The 16,056-nt window shown below is 43.5% G+C and overlaps 1 protein-coding gene across 5 annotated transcripts in view; it reads left to right on the top strand.

The window, feature by feature from the left end:
* The window catches only part of PUSL1 (pseudouridine synthase like 1), a 34,837-nt gene that overhangs the window by 13,002 nt on the left and 5,779 nt on the right, over nt 1-16,056 (top strand). For all 5 annotated transcript variants that reach the window (XM_072883602.1, XM_072883603.1, XM_072883605.1 and 2 more), the window contains exons 3-5: nt 1,625-1,812; nt 9,183-9,332; nt 11,572-11,745. In XM_072883602.1, the coding sequence (XP_072739703.1) occupies nt 1,625-1,812; nt 9,183-9,332; nt 11,572-11,745 (512 nt within the window). The remainder of the gene's footprint in view (nt 1-1,624; nt 1,813-9,182; nt 9,333-11,571; nt 11,746-16,056) is intronic.

Genomic DNA, 16,056 nt, shown 5'->3' on the forward strand with positions numbered 1-16,056 from the left:
ACGGTTTTAACATTGCATTAGTAAGTTACTGGAATACCAGGGTTTCTGACCTACCAGTGTTTGTTTCTTCCCAAAACCCACCCTGGCTTTGCTAAACTTAGGCCAGTCTAGACAGACCCTTAAATATATAGCATCTAATTAGCTGTGTTAGCATCTCATTTGCTTTCTCTCTTTTGTGTGCACATCTTGATTAAAAGACACCATATTAATGACTCATTTAGCAGTGTTTTATTTACTTTCCCAGCAGGAACCTGTAGTTATTTACCCAGTTGTTTTTCCAGCCCTTTGTTAGTGGGCAGAATGGAAAGGCAGAAACCTGGTGGGGATAAAAGCCAGCTGTGCGGAGAGGAACAGTGGGGAAGGGGAAACAACAATCTTAGCCACAGGTGGATTCTCCAGCAAATCCGAGCCAAAATCCATATGCAGAACCTAGAGGATCCTAATGGCTGTCCTTCCCCTTGCATTAATAGTAGTAAGTTTCAGCTTGTTGCAATACAGTTTGCTAACTAATTTTTAAAGTACATCTCAGCTGCAGTGTAATTTTAGGGCCTTTTGGCTCCAATAAGCTTGAACTCTGTGACTGTAAAACTTGAACTCTGTGATGGTGTAAATAATGTGTCGTTTTCTGCTTTAGTCTTGCTATGGCAGAGGTCTTAGTGTGAGTGAGACATCGCCTGAATATTAAGGCAACTCTAGCTGCTGAAGAAAACAGTACTCTCAAGGATTAGCCAAGTCCTGCATTAATGCAACTGTGGAAGCAACGAATATCAGGAAATTCCATCTTGTGACTGCTGGTGGCGTGTGTTTGTCTGGTGGTTCTTTGTACCTGCTGGGATAGCTCAGTGTCAGCTCCTCAACCACTGGTGTGTTTTATGAGAGCTGTGTCTTGATTCTTAGATCTGTTTATATTTATATTTCTCAGTGGGACTAATAAATGCATTACATCAGTGCTATGCTACTACTCATCTGGTCCCCTGGCTCCTCCTCTGGTCTCAACAATTAATGGAAGCGTGTTGCCCTCTGTAGCCCTGCTCCCGTTGTGGATGGAAAAGAACTTCTGCCTGCAGCAATAAGCCATAGTATTTTACACAGTTCTGGCCTGCACTGGAAGCAAAGGATGCAGCCTGAGCTCCTTCAGGCGTCTTGGCTGATGTCATTCAGACATCCCTGTGTGCTGTTTCCATCCCTGTAAGGCTTGGGTTCTGCAGCTCTTTAAGAGCTGCTGAAGCAATCTGAGTCCAGTTCTTAGCAGTAAATTGCAGGGGGTGGTGTCTGGGTTTAAATGGGTAATTCTCTGTCCTCTTTCCCACTCACCCAATGATATAAAGCAAAGGATAGGGAGATGAATATTTTTTACTTTATTTTGTACGTGTAAGGAAGCTCAAATTGCATTTTAGATGTTCTGTTTGAGGTGATTTCAGGACAAAAGGTGAGAAGCCACTGGTGCGAGAAGTCCCCCAAACAGGCTCCTCTCCATCCCGTTCTTTGCAGCCCATGGTAAAACTCCCAATTACTTCTCTGTGTGAGCAATAAGGAGATGTGGTTAGCAAGGAGGAGGATGTTTTTTCCTAACTAGCTCAAAGCGAGTCTGTTATTCATGAATCCATCTCGTGTTGGCTTTCAGAAGGCAGCGCAGAACCTAAAACCCATTGTTCCCATCAAGTTCCACATCTCCAGCCGAACAGATACTGGTGTCCATGCACTCTGCAACTCTGCTCACCTTGACATCGAGAGGGCACCGGGGAAGCCGGCATTTAATGAGAAACAGCTCATCTACAGTCTTAATTACCACCTGAAGCCTGAGCCAATCCGGTGAGTTGGTGGCAAGTCAAAATCTTTTATTTTGCCCTTGTTGGAGAAAGGAGGAAATGCAGCAATGATCTCCCATCTTCACCCACAAGATATATTTTCCCCTGTCATATGTGTTGGCAAACCACTCCCATGCACGTATGTATTTCTGCTACTACCAGACCCCTGGCACATGAAAGATCAGTCTTGTTCCACCATTGTTGTTGTTAGGAGATGATCTGTGTTAGTACTGCTAAAACAAGAGTTGTGAGAGATTGGGGTCCCCACGTAAGTATTGAATCCACTGGCAGGACTCTAGTTTCACACACGAGCCAGCGTATCAGTATGTTATCTTTCAGTGCTGCTTTATTCCCCAAACTCCCTAAATTTCTTTGTTTACTGAATTAGCATTTAGCAAAAACTTGGCTGTAGTATTGCCTCTCACCTGTATCTGTGCAAAAAGATAAAGAACAAGCAAAGAAAATTGCTGTTAGTGTTAGCATAGCCTACTCCTCCCTTCCCACGTGGTCAGCCTCTCCCCTACTAGACCAAGGCTACTGCTTGACATGGTTTATAGAAGTTACATCAAAAGCTCCAGTTTAATATTTTTGTAGCAAGACTTGATGTCTTACTCAATGGGACAGGTAAAGTCCTTTTCATACTATACCCAACTGTTAATGACTAGGGAGAGTTGCATATGGATGTAGTATGGAACTTGATACAACAATCTACAGAGAGCAGAACAGCCATTTCTTCTTTCTGTTTTCTTCTCTTCTTTCTTCTTGTTAAGAGTTATTACTTGCAGAATTTCAGAGTGAGCTTATTCTGCATGAGACCTAGGTCTAAATGCCCACCCCCAAAGGCAGAAAAAAATTATCATTAAACCAACAGTTTCTGTTAGGAATTTGCATCAATTACATAAGTAATTACTATGCCCTGTGAATTTTTGAAAAGGTGGATTGAATTTCATGTTCTTTGCTTTTGTTCCCAAGCTGTTGTGCAGTTTCTCTGTCAGCTGTCAAACAGTTTCTGTGTTCTTCCCCAGACATGGGTGCATTTTTATGGTTAAAGTGTAAATTGAATGAAACATTGGGGTTTTTAGACTAAAAGCCAAATCTGTGCTATGTCATAGAATCAACATGCCATTGGCCCGCAGCTGCTTTGCTGCACTCTGTTCTTTCTTGTGTTACTTTATCTTACTTGTATAAACTAAAAACTCTTCAAGGCACAGACTGTCTTTGTCTATACAGCGTTTGGCACAAGAGGACTTGAATCTCTGTGTGGTACCCTACTGAAGAGTGTGTCAAAGCACTTCAGAGTGTTGTGCAAGAAGATGGGTAATTTATAGCAGGTATTTAGGTGAGCAAAAGAACTTTGATGCAAGATGCCAACTGGTAATTACTCAGAGGCCCAGGTTGCTCTGTTTTACGTTACTGCAGTCTTTCTGATGTCTGGTGACGTGAACATAAAGGAAAATTATGGAGGCAAATTGCCCATGCCAGAGCAAGAGCCCAGGACAAAAAAGCACATCCCTCCCCATGCCAGTGAAGGGATTGTTGTAAGAATAGCAACGTTACTATGAAGTACACTTCCCCTTCCCACTTCACACAGTCTGCTTTATTTTCTAATCTCCTCTTTGTGAAACAGGGCCTGACCCAAATTCTGGCATAGCAAGGCCTGGGATTTGAGGACTGACATCATACCTGCATCTGTCCTTGGTTTTGCAAGGGAGAATTCTAGTTCTCCAGGGCTTGGGGAACAGTGAATCCAGCTCAAAATGTGCAGGTGCTCAAATAATTTGGGGTCTGAGGGAGGGAGAGATGAATGATGGTGTTACTTTTTTTCCCAGGAGGTCTTTCATGCATGTTCCACATGCTGTATAAAGCAAAGAGTGAGTTAGCATGAGTTGGTTGAAGCTGCGGCATGCTCTGCAGAATGTGTTGATCTGGAATTTAGTCAGCTGTTTCGACTTTTTCAAAGCATATTGCGAACATTCAAACCTTAAGCAAAGGAAGGAACCTGAGGAAAGCAATCCCAGGTGGCAGAATTTTCTCTAGCTTTGACTACACTGGTGGGTGTTCAGTACCTCTGGAAGGTAGGCCCCCAGGATCAGACTCTCCAAAGCGTCTGCCACTGTTTTTAGAAGCAACGAAGCAGATTGCCTGTCTCTGGTTGGCAGTAGAGATAGGCAGCTAATCCACAGATGTGACATGGGGGTGAGACATTGCAGCATGCCCTGGACACGCCAGTGACACCTGCAGTGCTGGGCAGAGTCTAGCTAGCTTGCAGAAACTCTACATCTGCATTAACATTGTGTGAAACACAAGTTAACTAGCTTGTTGTTCCAGCTTACCTGGTATAATGTAAGTGCTGTGTTGTTTAGCAGTCCCTGACACAACACGAGGAAATGGAATGAAGCTGTGTGAGGGGAAGTTCAGGCTGGACATTAGGAAAAGGCTTTTCACTGAGAGGGTGGTCGGTCACTGGAACAGGCTCCCCAGGGAGCCTGTCAGAGTTCAAGTAGCATCTGGATGACGCTCTTAGTCATGCAGTTTAGTTTTAGGTGCTCCTGCAAGGAGCAGGGAGTTGGACTTGACGATCCTTATGGGTCCCTTCCAACTTGAGACATTCTATGATTCTGTACTGACTCAGTGTGAATCAGAGAGGGACTGAAGGGGTCAGCTTCTCGTCCAGTGGCCATTCCCTAGACCATGGGCTGTGTTGGTGCAAGGAGCAGTATTAGGTGGAAGAACTCTTCTATGTCATTTCTAGAGGGCGTATTAACTCCAGGGAGCAAATTCCAGCCTATGCTGATAGTCATGAGTGTGTGAGACAGTGGTGACTCAACATTTGCTGCTGTAACAAGGTACGTTGTGACTGGGATCCCACCTATGTACCTTCTGCAGGCCTATGCCAAAGAAGTGTTTAGTGCCTGCAGCTCTCATGGCCTCAGGATTGGGTTTTGCAGTGTTTTCCTGCAGCGTTTCTGGAGTTGTATGTCAGTGATGCTTTGCATGTATTTAAATACAGTGAGACCTTTTATCTGCGGGCTCTCAACTCTGTCAGTGACTGGAGCAGAAGCTGCGGCAGCTGTCTCGGAGCCAGCTGCATTCTTTCACCTCCGAACAAGCACCAGGGGAGCCATCAGAGGGTGAAGAGGAAGAGGAAGTAAAATCCTTGGAATCCTAGCTCAGGCAAGAGGGCTGGAAGGCACTGTGAGAGTCTTACTACTAGAGGCACATAGTTCCTGTTAGCGGCTGTTTATTTTGTTGTTTTAACTGACCTTTTCCCCTGGATGTTTACAGTTCCTTTGACAGCCCTCAGACAGGTTTGGGAACAGCATAAGGCCACACCGCTTTTCCCCTTTGATCCTGTGTCTTCTGACTGTCCGTGTTAGCTTAGCTGTTGCTGTCCCTCCTCAAGACCCTCTTGCAATGTCTTGGAGTGGGTGAGCTCAGCCTAAGGGCAGTGTGAGATGACTGTTATGCTGCTTGGGCTTGATATAGAGTGTGGCTGCCATTAGAAATGCATGACCATCAGTCCCCAGAAAGCTGTAAGGGAAATTTCTCTTCCCCGCCACACCTTATTTTCAAAAATGTGTTTTAGCCGTTTTCAGAGTTGGTTGAGTCTTTCTCTGAAAGCAGAGGTTTCATAGTGGGTACCTGAAAGAAAAGCAAATACTAGTTTCACTGCTTTTACTACACAGCCCATGGACAGCCATCCAGTAACAAGTCAGATCATGCATCCCAAACCTGAGATTGAATATTAGCATGATAATATAGGATTGACAGTTTTACACTTACAAATCCAGTTCCTCCATTGGCCTTTTAAAAGTAGCGGATAGATTCCTCTGCAGTGAGAGGCCAGAACACAAAGAAAATCTCTCTCTCTCAAGCTAGCTAAGTTGCATGCTTAACATCTGTGAGATACTGTCCCTTGACAGCTTTCCCCTTCTTTGACATATGTGTAAAGAGTCCAGTGCAGCTGCTGTGGGGTGGGGCTGCAGATTATTTCTTTTCAGACTGCTGTGTCAATTAAAAAAAAAATTCTGAAATAGAATTTGACTTATATGGGGTTTTGGTTGTTGTTTTTGCTCAGACTGAAAACTAGGTCAGAATCTATACACCCTGGAAGTCAAACCCTTTCTGGATGTTCTAGCAGTAACAGGGAACGTGAAGTAGGTCATAGTTTTGATTTCCTTCCTTAAAAGATTAAAGCGGTTGTTTGGGGATCAAAACTAGCTGATTTTACATCCAGAGGGGGGTACCACTGCAATAATCAGTCTGTTCTATGTGCCACCAGCCACTGAATCTCAGTCTCTCTCCCCTGAGTTTAGGCTTGTAACTTGTGAGTTGTGGTGTCTAGCTTTAATGGAGTAAGTTGTCTTAGAGAGCTAAAACTACTGTTGTGACCCTGCCACTTTCAGTAGTAGTAGTCATACAGATAGATAGTTGCAGCTAGCTTTGTGATACCTTGACTGATCAGTCCAAGAGCAAACAGGATTGCTGCTGAAGAAAGTTTTAAGTTAGAGAGCATCTCCAAAAGGAGGCGGCAGTGGGATCTCACAGGCGGAAAAAGTTTTTTTGTCTTGCGCTAAGATCTGACAGGTACGTGTCAGGGGTTGATACCTTCTGATGGAATGCAATACAGTCCTGATCAGTTAGGGAGTTTGAGTTTATCAGGATGCAGTTAGCTCTACTTCCCCTTCCTCCCTTGGGCTGAACCTTTTAAAAATGGTTCAGCTGCTTTCCGTTAAGGAGCTTGGTGATGAGCATGAGTCTAAGGGTATTCAGCAACCATCCCCTCTGTAAATATTACTTTGCCAAGAAGAATTCTCTCCTAATGCTGAAGAGAAAATTCAGCACTTTCATGTGGTTGCAAGCAGGGGGTGATGGAGAGAGGGATCTTTGTGAGAACACATTATTGTCGATAGATCTTGGAAGGGAAACAAGATTCCAAGCTGGCCGACTGTATCATCAGCAATAATAACCTTCTTTGTAGCATGATGGGTCTCTTCTATCAACTGATCTTCTTTTAGATTTACAAAGCATATTTGAAAGGATCTTGTCCACAAAGATCAGAGTGTATTTCATAGATGGGGTAGCTTTAGGAGGACTTTGCTGTCACTTAAGTAGGGATGGTAATACAGTAGACTCACACCTTCTGTTCCTGGTTTCAGTTTTGTAAGCACACAATAAAAGCTGTCTGGGTGACAAGACAGAGCTGGGATTCCTCCCACCTCCTGCAAATTGGCATTTTGTTTCTGTTGTCAGTGGACAGAGAAGGATGTACTTCTGGAGGACATCTTTGTATCTAACACATTGCCATTTCTAGTTAGATCTCTTCAGGCTTTTTTTCCTTCAGCCTCCTCTGAAATTCAGGCTCTGTTGCAAAACTAAAAAATGCCATGAGTCTTTATTTACCAGTAGTCTTTCAAAAAATGGGGTCTTAACAAGGCCTGAAATGTAGTATTTTGAAGAGCTGCGGGAATAAATGCTGGAAAGATATTCCTAGCTAGAAAGAGTCTGTGGTAGCAATTGCATCTGCTAGAAGAGGCAGGAAAGGATGCCAGCGCTAAAGAATCATGTGAGCATAAATAGGCTTTTCTGAAAGAATCACTTTATCAGAGGGGATGGTTATTTAATAAAAAGCATGTAAGTGTTAACCAGAGAAGCTCAAGATAGATTAAATGCTTGTGGAGGCACATAAACAGAGGAAAATAAATGTAATAATTATATTATTGTGTTTAGAAGAGGATGGAGTCATAGGTTCAAACTGCATTGCAGGCCTGGAGGATGTAGTTTGCATTTCTATGGAGAGTTTATAGCAGGGGAGCAATCTCCTGGGCTTGTTATTGCAAATCTTTGTGGAAGCCTGTGGCTCAGCTTTAGTTTCTTCTTCTGTGGTCTGAGCCTTTGCAGTCAAGGGATGTGAGCCAGAGGCACTTGAGCTGGCAAAAATCCCTGAAGCACCAATGCTTTTAAAGTAAATAAATAGGTTTGTCTATTACTTGGTCCCAAATGTTATCGTACTTTTTGGCTGCCCTGGGTCCCTTCTCACTATGCCAAGCTCCAAAGACAGAAAGGCACACAGCAGGAGAAAAACTACCTTCTAAGAGAGGTATCCTCTAAAGTAACACCTGCAGAGAGATTATACCTGTGTAATAGTGACTCCTTGCTGCATGCTCCCTGCAGTATGGTGAGTAGCCAGTACTCTGGGATAAGGGAAAATCCAATCCAGTAAAAACTGCTGCTGACATGTTCAAATCAATGATAATGCTTTGGGGGAGGTGCAGAAACACAGGGAAGCTCTGTTTTCTCCCTTGCCAGACAGAAGGGTGTTTTCCTCTCTGACAGCCTTCGTACCCTCCCTTCTGGCTACCAAGCTGTCTGTTTGATGGTAATGGTGGCCTTGGCTTAGAGAAACAAGGCAATTTCTTCTGTTGCTTATAGAAGAAAACAGGGGAGTTCAGCAGCCTAGAGAGCTGCTTCTTGAGTTAACTGCCCAGAGTCAGGGGAGGACGAGTAGACATGAACATTCCCAAAAGCCATTTTCTGCACACGTGAAATGCAAGGGTTCCCAGGAGGTCTCCTGCATGCAGCATTCTGCTGCTTTCAGATAGACTCAGTCTAGGCGATGATGGGATGAACCTTTATTTTCATTGCTGCAGCAAACTCCTGTTTGTCTTGGAGGTTGTGGGGGGAAGTGGGAGGGAAGTGACCTAGTTTCAGCTATCTCCGTCTGCCACAATGAGCTGCATAGCCACCTTTGAGAGGGAGCACAGAGGTATCTGTTGTTGGGGGAGTCCTTCCCACTCATGTTTGGGACCATGGCTCTGCAAAAGCAGAAGGACACAGTGTGGTAAGGTGTGCTCCTCAGCTGGAGATGGAGGGACTCAGCTTGCTTTGGGAAGTTGCTGCCTCTTACCTTAAGCATGGCTAGGAACACGTGCCCTCAGCCAGATGCAATACAATTTGATGGGCTGGGTGAGGTTATTTGGTTTCATTATGCAACAAAGGACACGTGCTATCAGTTGCCATTTGTCAGCTGAAGGACTGATTGGTCTTAGCCTCTTGTGATGGTGTGAGCATTCCCAAAACTTGTTGACAGATTGACCCAAAGTCAGTTTTGCTGTGTATTTGATGACAGGGGCGATGCCAAGGCTCTTCTGCCACCTCCTAGTTGACAGGTGCCTGTGGCAACCTACAGGTGCAAATCCTTGGTCACTGGTTAGTCACTGGCTGCCAGGAGAGAATGATATTTAATTCTAAGTGCAGTTTCTCAAAGATTCCATTGCATGTTTCAGTTTCCATCTATGTGGTGACCAGGCAAAAGCTTTTGAATTAGTCTATGAAATTTCTCTCCATCTCACTCATTCTCTTCTGTCCTAACAGCATTTTGAATGCCTATCGCGTGACCAATAGCTTCCACGCACGCTTCTCTGCACTGTCAAGAACCTACATTTATCGGCTGCTGATCGGCTGCACTCATTATTCTGAAATACCGGTGTTCGAAAGGGATCTCTGCTGGGCTCCTGTGGGAAGGTAAGTTTATTCCATTAAACCTCCCTGGGGAGCTACCTCATCAACACTCTGGAAAGGCTTGGCTTTGGGGGAAGGCGGAGAGGGGGTAGTTCCACATGTGAGACCGGATTCCCTGTTCATAATGACAAGATTTCCCTGTTGAAATCAGTGCAACTGCACTGAGTTATGTTCACTGAGACCTACATCTCTTTTTAATTGTACTGTCAGTTTTTAACTGTACTGTCAGTTGTACCTGTGATAAACATGCTTAGCACTGCTGAAATACTCAATGACTCCGGGCAGAGTCCGTCAACAACTTTTGTGTGTCCCTCCCCATGGAAATGATGAGTATTTCCTCAGATGACCTTGCCGATTCATACAGCAAACCCATTCGGACAGCTGGCTGAAGGAACAGTGCTCTGATGTGATGCAGACAGGCAGAAATGCATTGCACGGCAGATCTCGGAGTTTTAGGTGTGACCATACAGCCAGCAAGAATGAAGGCTGAGAATTCTTCCCCCCCGTCCTATTTCTGGTAGTGACTGCGTGTAAATCTGCTCTCTCATTCCCTGTCTGAGAGCTTGTATGTTTGAATAGTGAGAGCCAATGACTCTGAGCAACCCTACAATAACAAAGCAGTGTATCTTGCTCAGTATTCACTTGTGTTCTTGGAGTAGCCCCCGAGTCATAACAAATCAGTGCTTGTATATGCAAGGGAAGAAAAACAAATTCACTGCCATATTAAAAAAATCTTAGGACATGATAAAGAGTGGGTGAGGAAAAAACAAACAAAACCCAGAAGATAATTTGTTATTGTCCTTTAGTTTACGTTGTACTGAGATAAACATAACGTTCCAGAAAACTGGAGTTTTGCACAACAGTATAGAAAAACAGGTTGGTAGCCAGTTGTGGTAATTTCATCACCACTATTGGAATAACAATTGCTGATAATGGAAAAAAATGTAATCTCAGCTGTCCTAGAAGAGAATGCAGATGACACTGTCCTAACATTAAATTGCTGACTTTCTCTTCTGCGGGCCATGGAAGGGAAAGATAAATATGAAATTGCAAAACTAGATGTTAAGTGCACAATATGCCTTAATCTTGGGCTTTATGAAATAGCATTTAATTCAGTCCAGACACTGCCGTTAATTTTCTCAAATGGCAATACCACATAAAGGATAGGGTGAGCATATTGGAAATTGGAAATGGGAGGTGTCTTACTAAGAAGTGGGATATTTGGACTGCTAGTAGTGGAGAGGCCCATAGTGTGTGTGCTACTGAGCACAGCTGGTGTATATATAAAACACATAATACCCATTAAACTTCTGTAGGCATCTGAATTGCCAACTAGGTGTCATCAGCGCTTCTCAGTGTGACCAGGATTCTGTAAGTGCTAGTCATTTTTCTTGAATATAGTGAAAAAATTTGATGATGTTGGAAAATCTCATCTTGATTTTTTTGTTTGTTTGTTTGTTTTCTTCAGAAACGTTTTGACTTCTCTTAAGATCTGAAAAACTTAAGCCATAGATCATGCATACTTGCTCAGGCATTTCTTAGGAGACGTTTACAAAAATAGAATAAAAATAAGCATCTGTTCAGCAAATATATCAGTAAATCTGTCTAAATTCCTTTGCTTGAGACTATTTTGAACAGACCTAGATACTTCAAACAAAGAAATCTGAATGACACTTGACATTCTGAGTTTCACCCATGGCCCTCTCTTCTGCATCTCCACCTTGGGTTTACACTGGCTTCATCTCTGACAGTTTGCTCACTCATTCCGTTTCTGTCACTCCCTAATTTCATCTGGCTGTTGCAAATCCAAAGTTTGGAAAACTATCATAGTGTTTGATATTTTCTTACCTGGCAACATCTTTAAGTTGTAAGATTCAGATACTGCAAAGGATTTTGGTTGTCTTGCCCTACTTTCTAGCCAGCAATTTGAATAGTTATTTGAATTGAACTGTTACAAGAAGCACAGCAGGATAAAGGTTTGTGTAAAAGCATGTGCCTGCCAACCCCTCATCTAGCCTGGGTTTTTGAACACCTTCAGACCTCAGGTCACTTGGCATCTTGGTTTGTGGTTTGGGCCATCACAAGACAAACTCCATCTTGCAAAATGTGTTTCCACAATGCTGCAGTGCTAAACCTGCGTGCCAGGTTTAAGCTTCTCATCAATTAATTGGACTTTGACCCACCTAATGTACTTGGTCCCACCTGATGCTCCTTTCCTTTTGCTCTGCATGTTTAATTTCAGCTACCTGAATGTGCCTGCCATGCAGGATGCAGCACAGTTCCTGCTGGGAACCCATGACTTTAGCACCTTTCGCTCACTTAACTCCGAAACACCTTTTCAGTCTCCAGTCAGAACCATCCTCCAGGTAGACATCCAGCCCTCTTCTGGTTTCCTGTCCCAGCACTATGAACACAGGTGAGAGCCTAGATACTCAGCTGAGGAGCTGCTCTGCTCAGCTAGTGCTTGCTTTGTCTGAAAAGCTGCTTTCCAGCACTGCTTTGAGAACTGACCTCCTGTTTGCTGTGCCTTGCCGCCTGTGATGGTGTCAGCGGGGTTCTGCCTAGTGACAGCTTGGAAAGGACATTTATTTCCCTCTCCTCCCCAATGTCCACAGGGAGAAAGATGAGCAGGATTGAGGGCAGGGAAACTGGTCCAGTTGTTTGTGCATTAAAAGGCAGGATGTTATAAACTGGTGTGTGGAATCTGGCACAGAGCAATTCCTATGAGGTGCTTCCAGCGTTTACACTCATTTTGGTTGCTAAAGACCAGCTCTGCCAGGGGATGGGATTTTTTTTTTTCCCCCCCACTGCTGTCCTAGCTTTGCCTAAAGGCTGTAAATAGAAGGAAAAAAACCCCACCCAACACCTAGGTCACTGCTGTAGCCATGCAGATCTGCTCAGTTCACACCCATAATTCCTACTGTCTTCCCAGGGGATGCTGATGAAGGAAAGTCCAATATTCCTCAGTCATTACATAAAAAAAAGCTTGTTGAGTGTCAGGTTCTTTCAGGACCAGGTCTTGCAAGTGTTGAAATTAAGTGACCGGACGTATTTTCTCTCTAGCGGAAAGTGAAGTTTTTTCCCAGAAAGATCACGGGTATTTATAATCTGAACGTGGCTTCTTTCACAGATACATGGCTGTGGTGTTTCAGCTTAAAAGCAAACTTTGCTGTTGTCTGTCTCCAAACCATGTTTTCCTGCCTTCTGATTAGGAGAAAACCCTTTTCTTTGTAGTTTTCCCCAACAAACCCTCCATTAGATTTGAATACCTACTGAGCCGTCTGTAACAATAAGTGCCATGCTCCAAGCTTCGGAGCCTCACTGCAGTTCGCAAATAGCCCACTGTTTCTTTCCCCACATCCTAGAATGGCATATTTTGCCAGCAGTAGTGTAAGACAAAAACTGAACGGGAGCTGCAAAAAGAGAGAGATCTGTATGCTCTGAGTAACCCTGGTCTTTCAGTTCCTCCCAGTTCCTCCCATGTTCTCTGATTCCTGCTTTTCTTGCTCGGCGTTGGTGCCTGTCAGTACGCAGCCATGTTATAAAGAGCCACCCAGTTGGGTATGGCACTTTCACTGCTACTCTCCGCTGTATAAGTGCAAGGGCATGGGTCGTTAGTGCCAGATGAAATGCTTACTTCCCGCCTTCTTGCAGGTAAGAAACACTGTCTCCATGGGAAAAGGAAGGCTGGAGAGGAAAATGGGTGCTGTCGTGTGGCTGCATTCCTGCTGTTTGTTATTGGGTTGCCATTGCTGAATGGAGAGCTTGGCTTCCCTCCATCAAGTGTGGTTATGCTTAGGGACACAAGTAACAGTGAAATGCTTCACCCATAAGATTATCTTGTCCTTTATGATGAGAAGCATTGTAAGTGGCAGAGACCCAAGTTAACCTGAAAATAACTGTTAACAGTCTTGGCTAGATCACCTGTGAGTGCGTATGGGCCAGGTTACCTTCCAAATCCAGACCTGCTATTGTCAGTTGACTGATCTCTGAGATTTAATACAGATCAGCTCTTTTTTTATGTCTTCAATTTTAATTTAGAAAAGGTATTTGCCCTTTCTTGCATAACTTGCTGCATAAACCCATCCCACATGAGGCCAAAAACAGCTCATGAGAGAGAGAGTAAACCTAAAAACTGAATCAAAAGCATCAAGCCAGTTGCTGATGGAATATTTTTGCTTTTGGTGACACATGCATCGAAACTTGTGTTTTATAGCGAGTCATTTTTATAATGTGTCCATATTGATTTAATGTTTAGGCTGAAGGGGATGGCTTTGAGAAGCCTAGTTTCAATGCATTTAAATGGCATTTAACTCTCTTAGAATACTTTGTTAGTAATAACCACAACCATGAGTTTTCTGATCAAGAGAAAAAAGTTGTGGGGTTCAGGGCTGTGTGACAGGCTAGGTGTTGTTGGGGTTTTTTTGTTTGTTTGTTCGGGTTTTTTTAATTACAGTGTCCTAGTTACTTTTAATCTGTAAAACTCTCCTTATGGGAACAGAGTTGCAGTCATGGAGCTCGGTGTTTGTTTGCCCATTCTGCAAATAAGATAGCAAATATGCCTGAAGTGCATGTGTATTTCTTCAGTGCAGTAGCAGAATGAACTGTTCCTGCAATGAAAGGGCTGGGATAGCAGTAAAAGCTTATAAATGGATTTAAATATATATATTTTTTTTTTTTTAGCTTAACCTAAGGAGGTTTATTTTCTGTTTCAGAGGGAGGAATCCATAGAATGATAAACCATGGTCTCTTATGCAGCTTGTCTTTCTCATTCTTTCCTTCCTTTCTGAACTTAAACCAATCTTCTGAATTGACCACTTGTCCGTTTAAAAGGCTAACTGTTAAAATAATTCCTTCCATCAAACTCGGTTGCTCAGCAACAGTGGAAGTGGAGTTAGTGTCCCATCCATACGAAATGCTTTTGAATGCTAAGGATGTGTTCAGAGACTTAGCCCCATCACTTATTCCTGGGGAGTGATCGCTCTGTTTTCTAGCTGAATATGTATTATTCATTGCAAGGTGCTGGCTTCTTCTACCAAGTAGAAAAAGACAGCTGGATTTTTTGCTGGTGAGCAAAAATTATCTGTGAGATTGACAAGAAAAACAAAGTTTCCCTCTTAAAGGAAAATATCTTGTTCTCTTTCAAAGTCTACAAGATATTTTTCCTAAGTATCTCGACCCATCTTTTGTAGCTTAATATATCTTGTCAAGACAACCAAGACAGGAGAATCCTGGCGTGCATGCAGTTTGGTGAGACGGAGGTTTGTCCCTATTTGAAAAAATTCTCTTGTGCTTTGCTAAAGAGCTGAGTCGAATTATGACCTCGATGTGCTGGGTGCTTGCACGTGAGTGTAGCAATGCACATGTCTGTATGCCGCACGCATCGAGCTGGGGGGCGAGCAGACCGTACATAAGTGGTAGAAACATTGTCATTTCCTGACATAAAGAGGAATCCGAGGGCAGGAGCTGCCTTTGCATATGCCAACGTACACGACAGGGAGGGCTAAAAGCAGTAATTATCTGTAAATCCAGTGAGAAAACAGCTTGTGGCTGTTCCCTACAATGACTATTTCACAGTTTCTCTTCCTGCTAGCCCTGCCCTGATGCCCCATGGGGGCCTGTGAATCACGTTGTCCCTGCTTCACCTTTCTTCTATGGCTCGCAAGAGCCATCTCCTCTCCCAGGGAATGGGCAGCCCCTTTCTTGATACTCAGGTGTTTGCAGCAAACCCAGCCTGTCCATCTGAACCCTCCAGACAAATACGTTGCAGCTGTGGTTTTCTCACAAGTGATTCCAATCTCCATAGCCCTTTGATACCCAGCTACTGGGCTCATTGTGAGGGAGGAGAGGAGAGGGTTTGCATGTAAATATCTGCTTTTCTGGATTATGCAAGGTAAGCTTTGTCTCTTTTTGCTGTAGGAATGCTATGGGATATAAGGAGCACTTATAAACTCTTAGTGAATTTATTTTTTATTGTTATTTTATGGTTACTTTTATCAAGGGACTTCTAGGATTGCTTGGTAGCATGGAAGTTTGGGGATGGAGGTACTGAAGTGGAAACCTGCTCATTTTTGTGCTCTGTTGGCATATCTGATGTATGATACATGTGTGTGCATATTTTTTTATATATCTCTAATGTGCATATTAGATTTTATTATTATTATTATTATTTGTAGGAAGGAAATGTGCATACAGGTTCTTCCCTGCAGGACTGTTCCTGAGAATGAGTTTGCATTGGATTTTAGTGTTAGAGCTGGTACTGGACCATCAGCAAAACCACAAAAATATTTAGAAAGCAACTTGTAAAGATTTAGCAGAGGATGCAAGTGTCAGTGAAGTATTGGAATAGTTAGCCTCAGTAGCATTCTTATAAGGAGATTGGTTACTACCATAAAACTTTCTGGAAAACAGTATCTATACGAACAGATGGATTTGGTAAGGGGAAAGGATGTCTTTTTGCATATTAGCATCCATCCATCCATCCCCAAATATTCATCTGCCGTTTCCTGCTCTGCACTCGTAGCCTGGAGTGCTTCCTTGTCAGCCATTGCCTGTGTTCTGATGCTGCAGCTGGATTCCTCAGGCATGTCTGTGTCCTGACTTGCTTGTTCTGGCCTTTCTGGTAGCACGTGGATGTCGCAGTAGGCATTGCTGAGTGTTGAAATTCATTCTGCACAGCCTGTGAGGACCACATGACTCTGTCAAGCCAGCTCCAAATGAAATGGTA

This window comes from Ciconia boyciana, chromosome 19, assembly GCF_034638445.1.
Source record: "Ciconia boyciana chromosome 19, ASM3463844v1, whole genome shotgun sequence".
In the NCBI taxonomy this organism is placed as follows: domain Eukaryota; kingdom Metazoa; phylum Chordata; class Aves; order Ciconiiformes; family Ciconiidae; genus Ciconia; species Ciconia boyciana.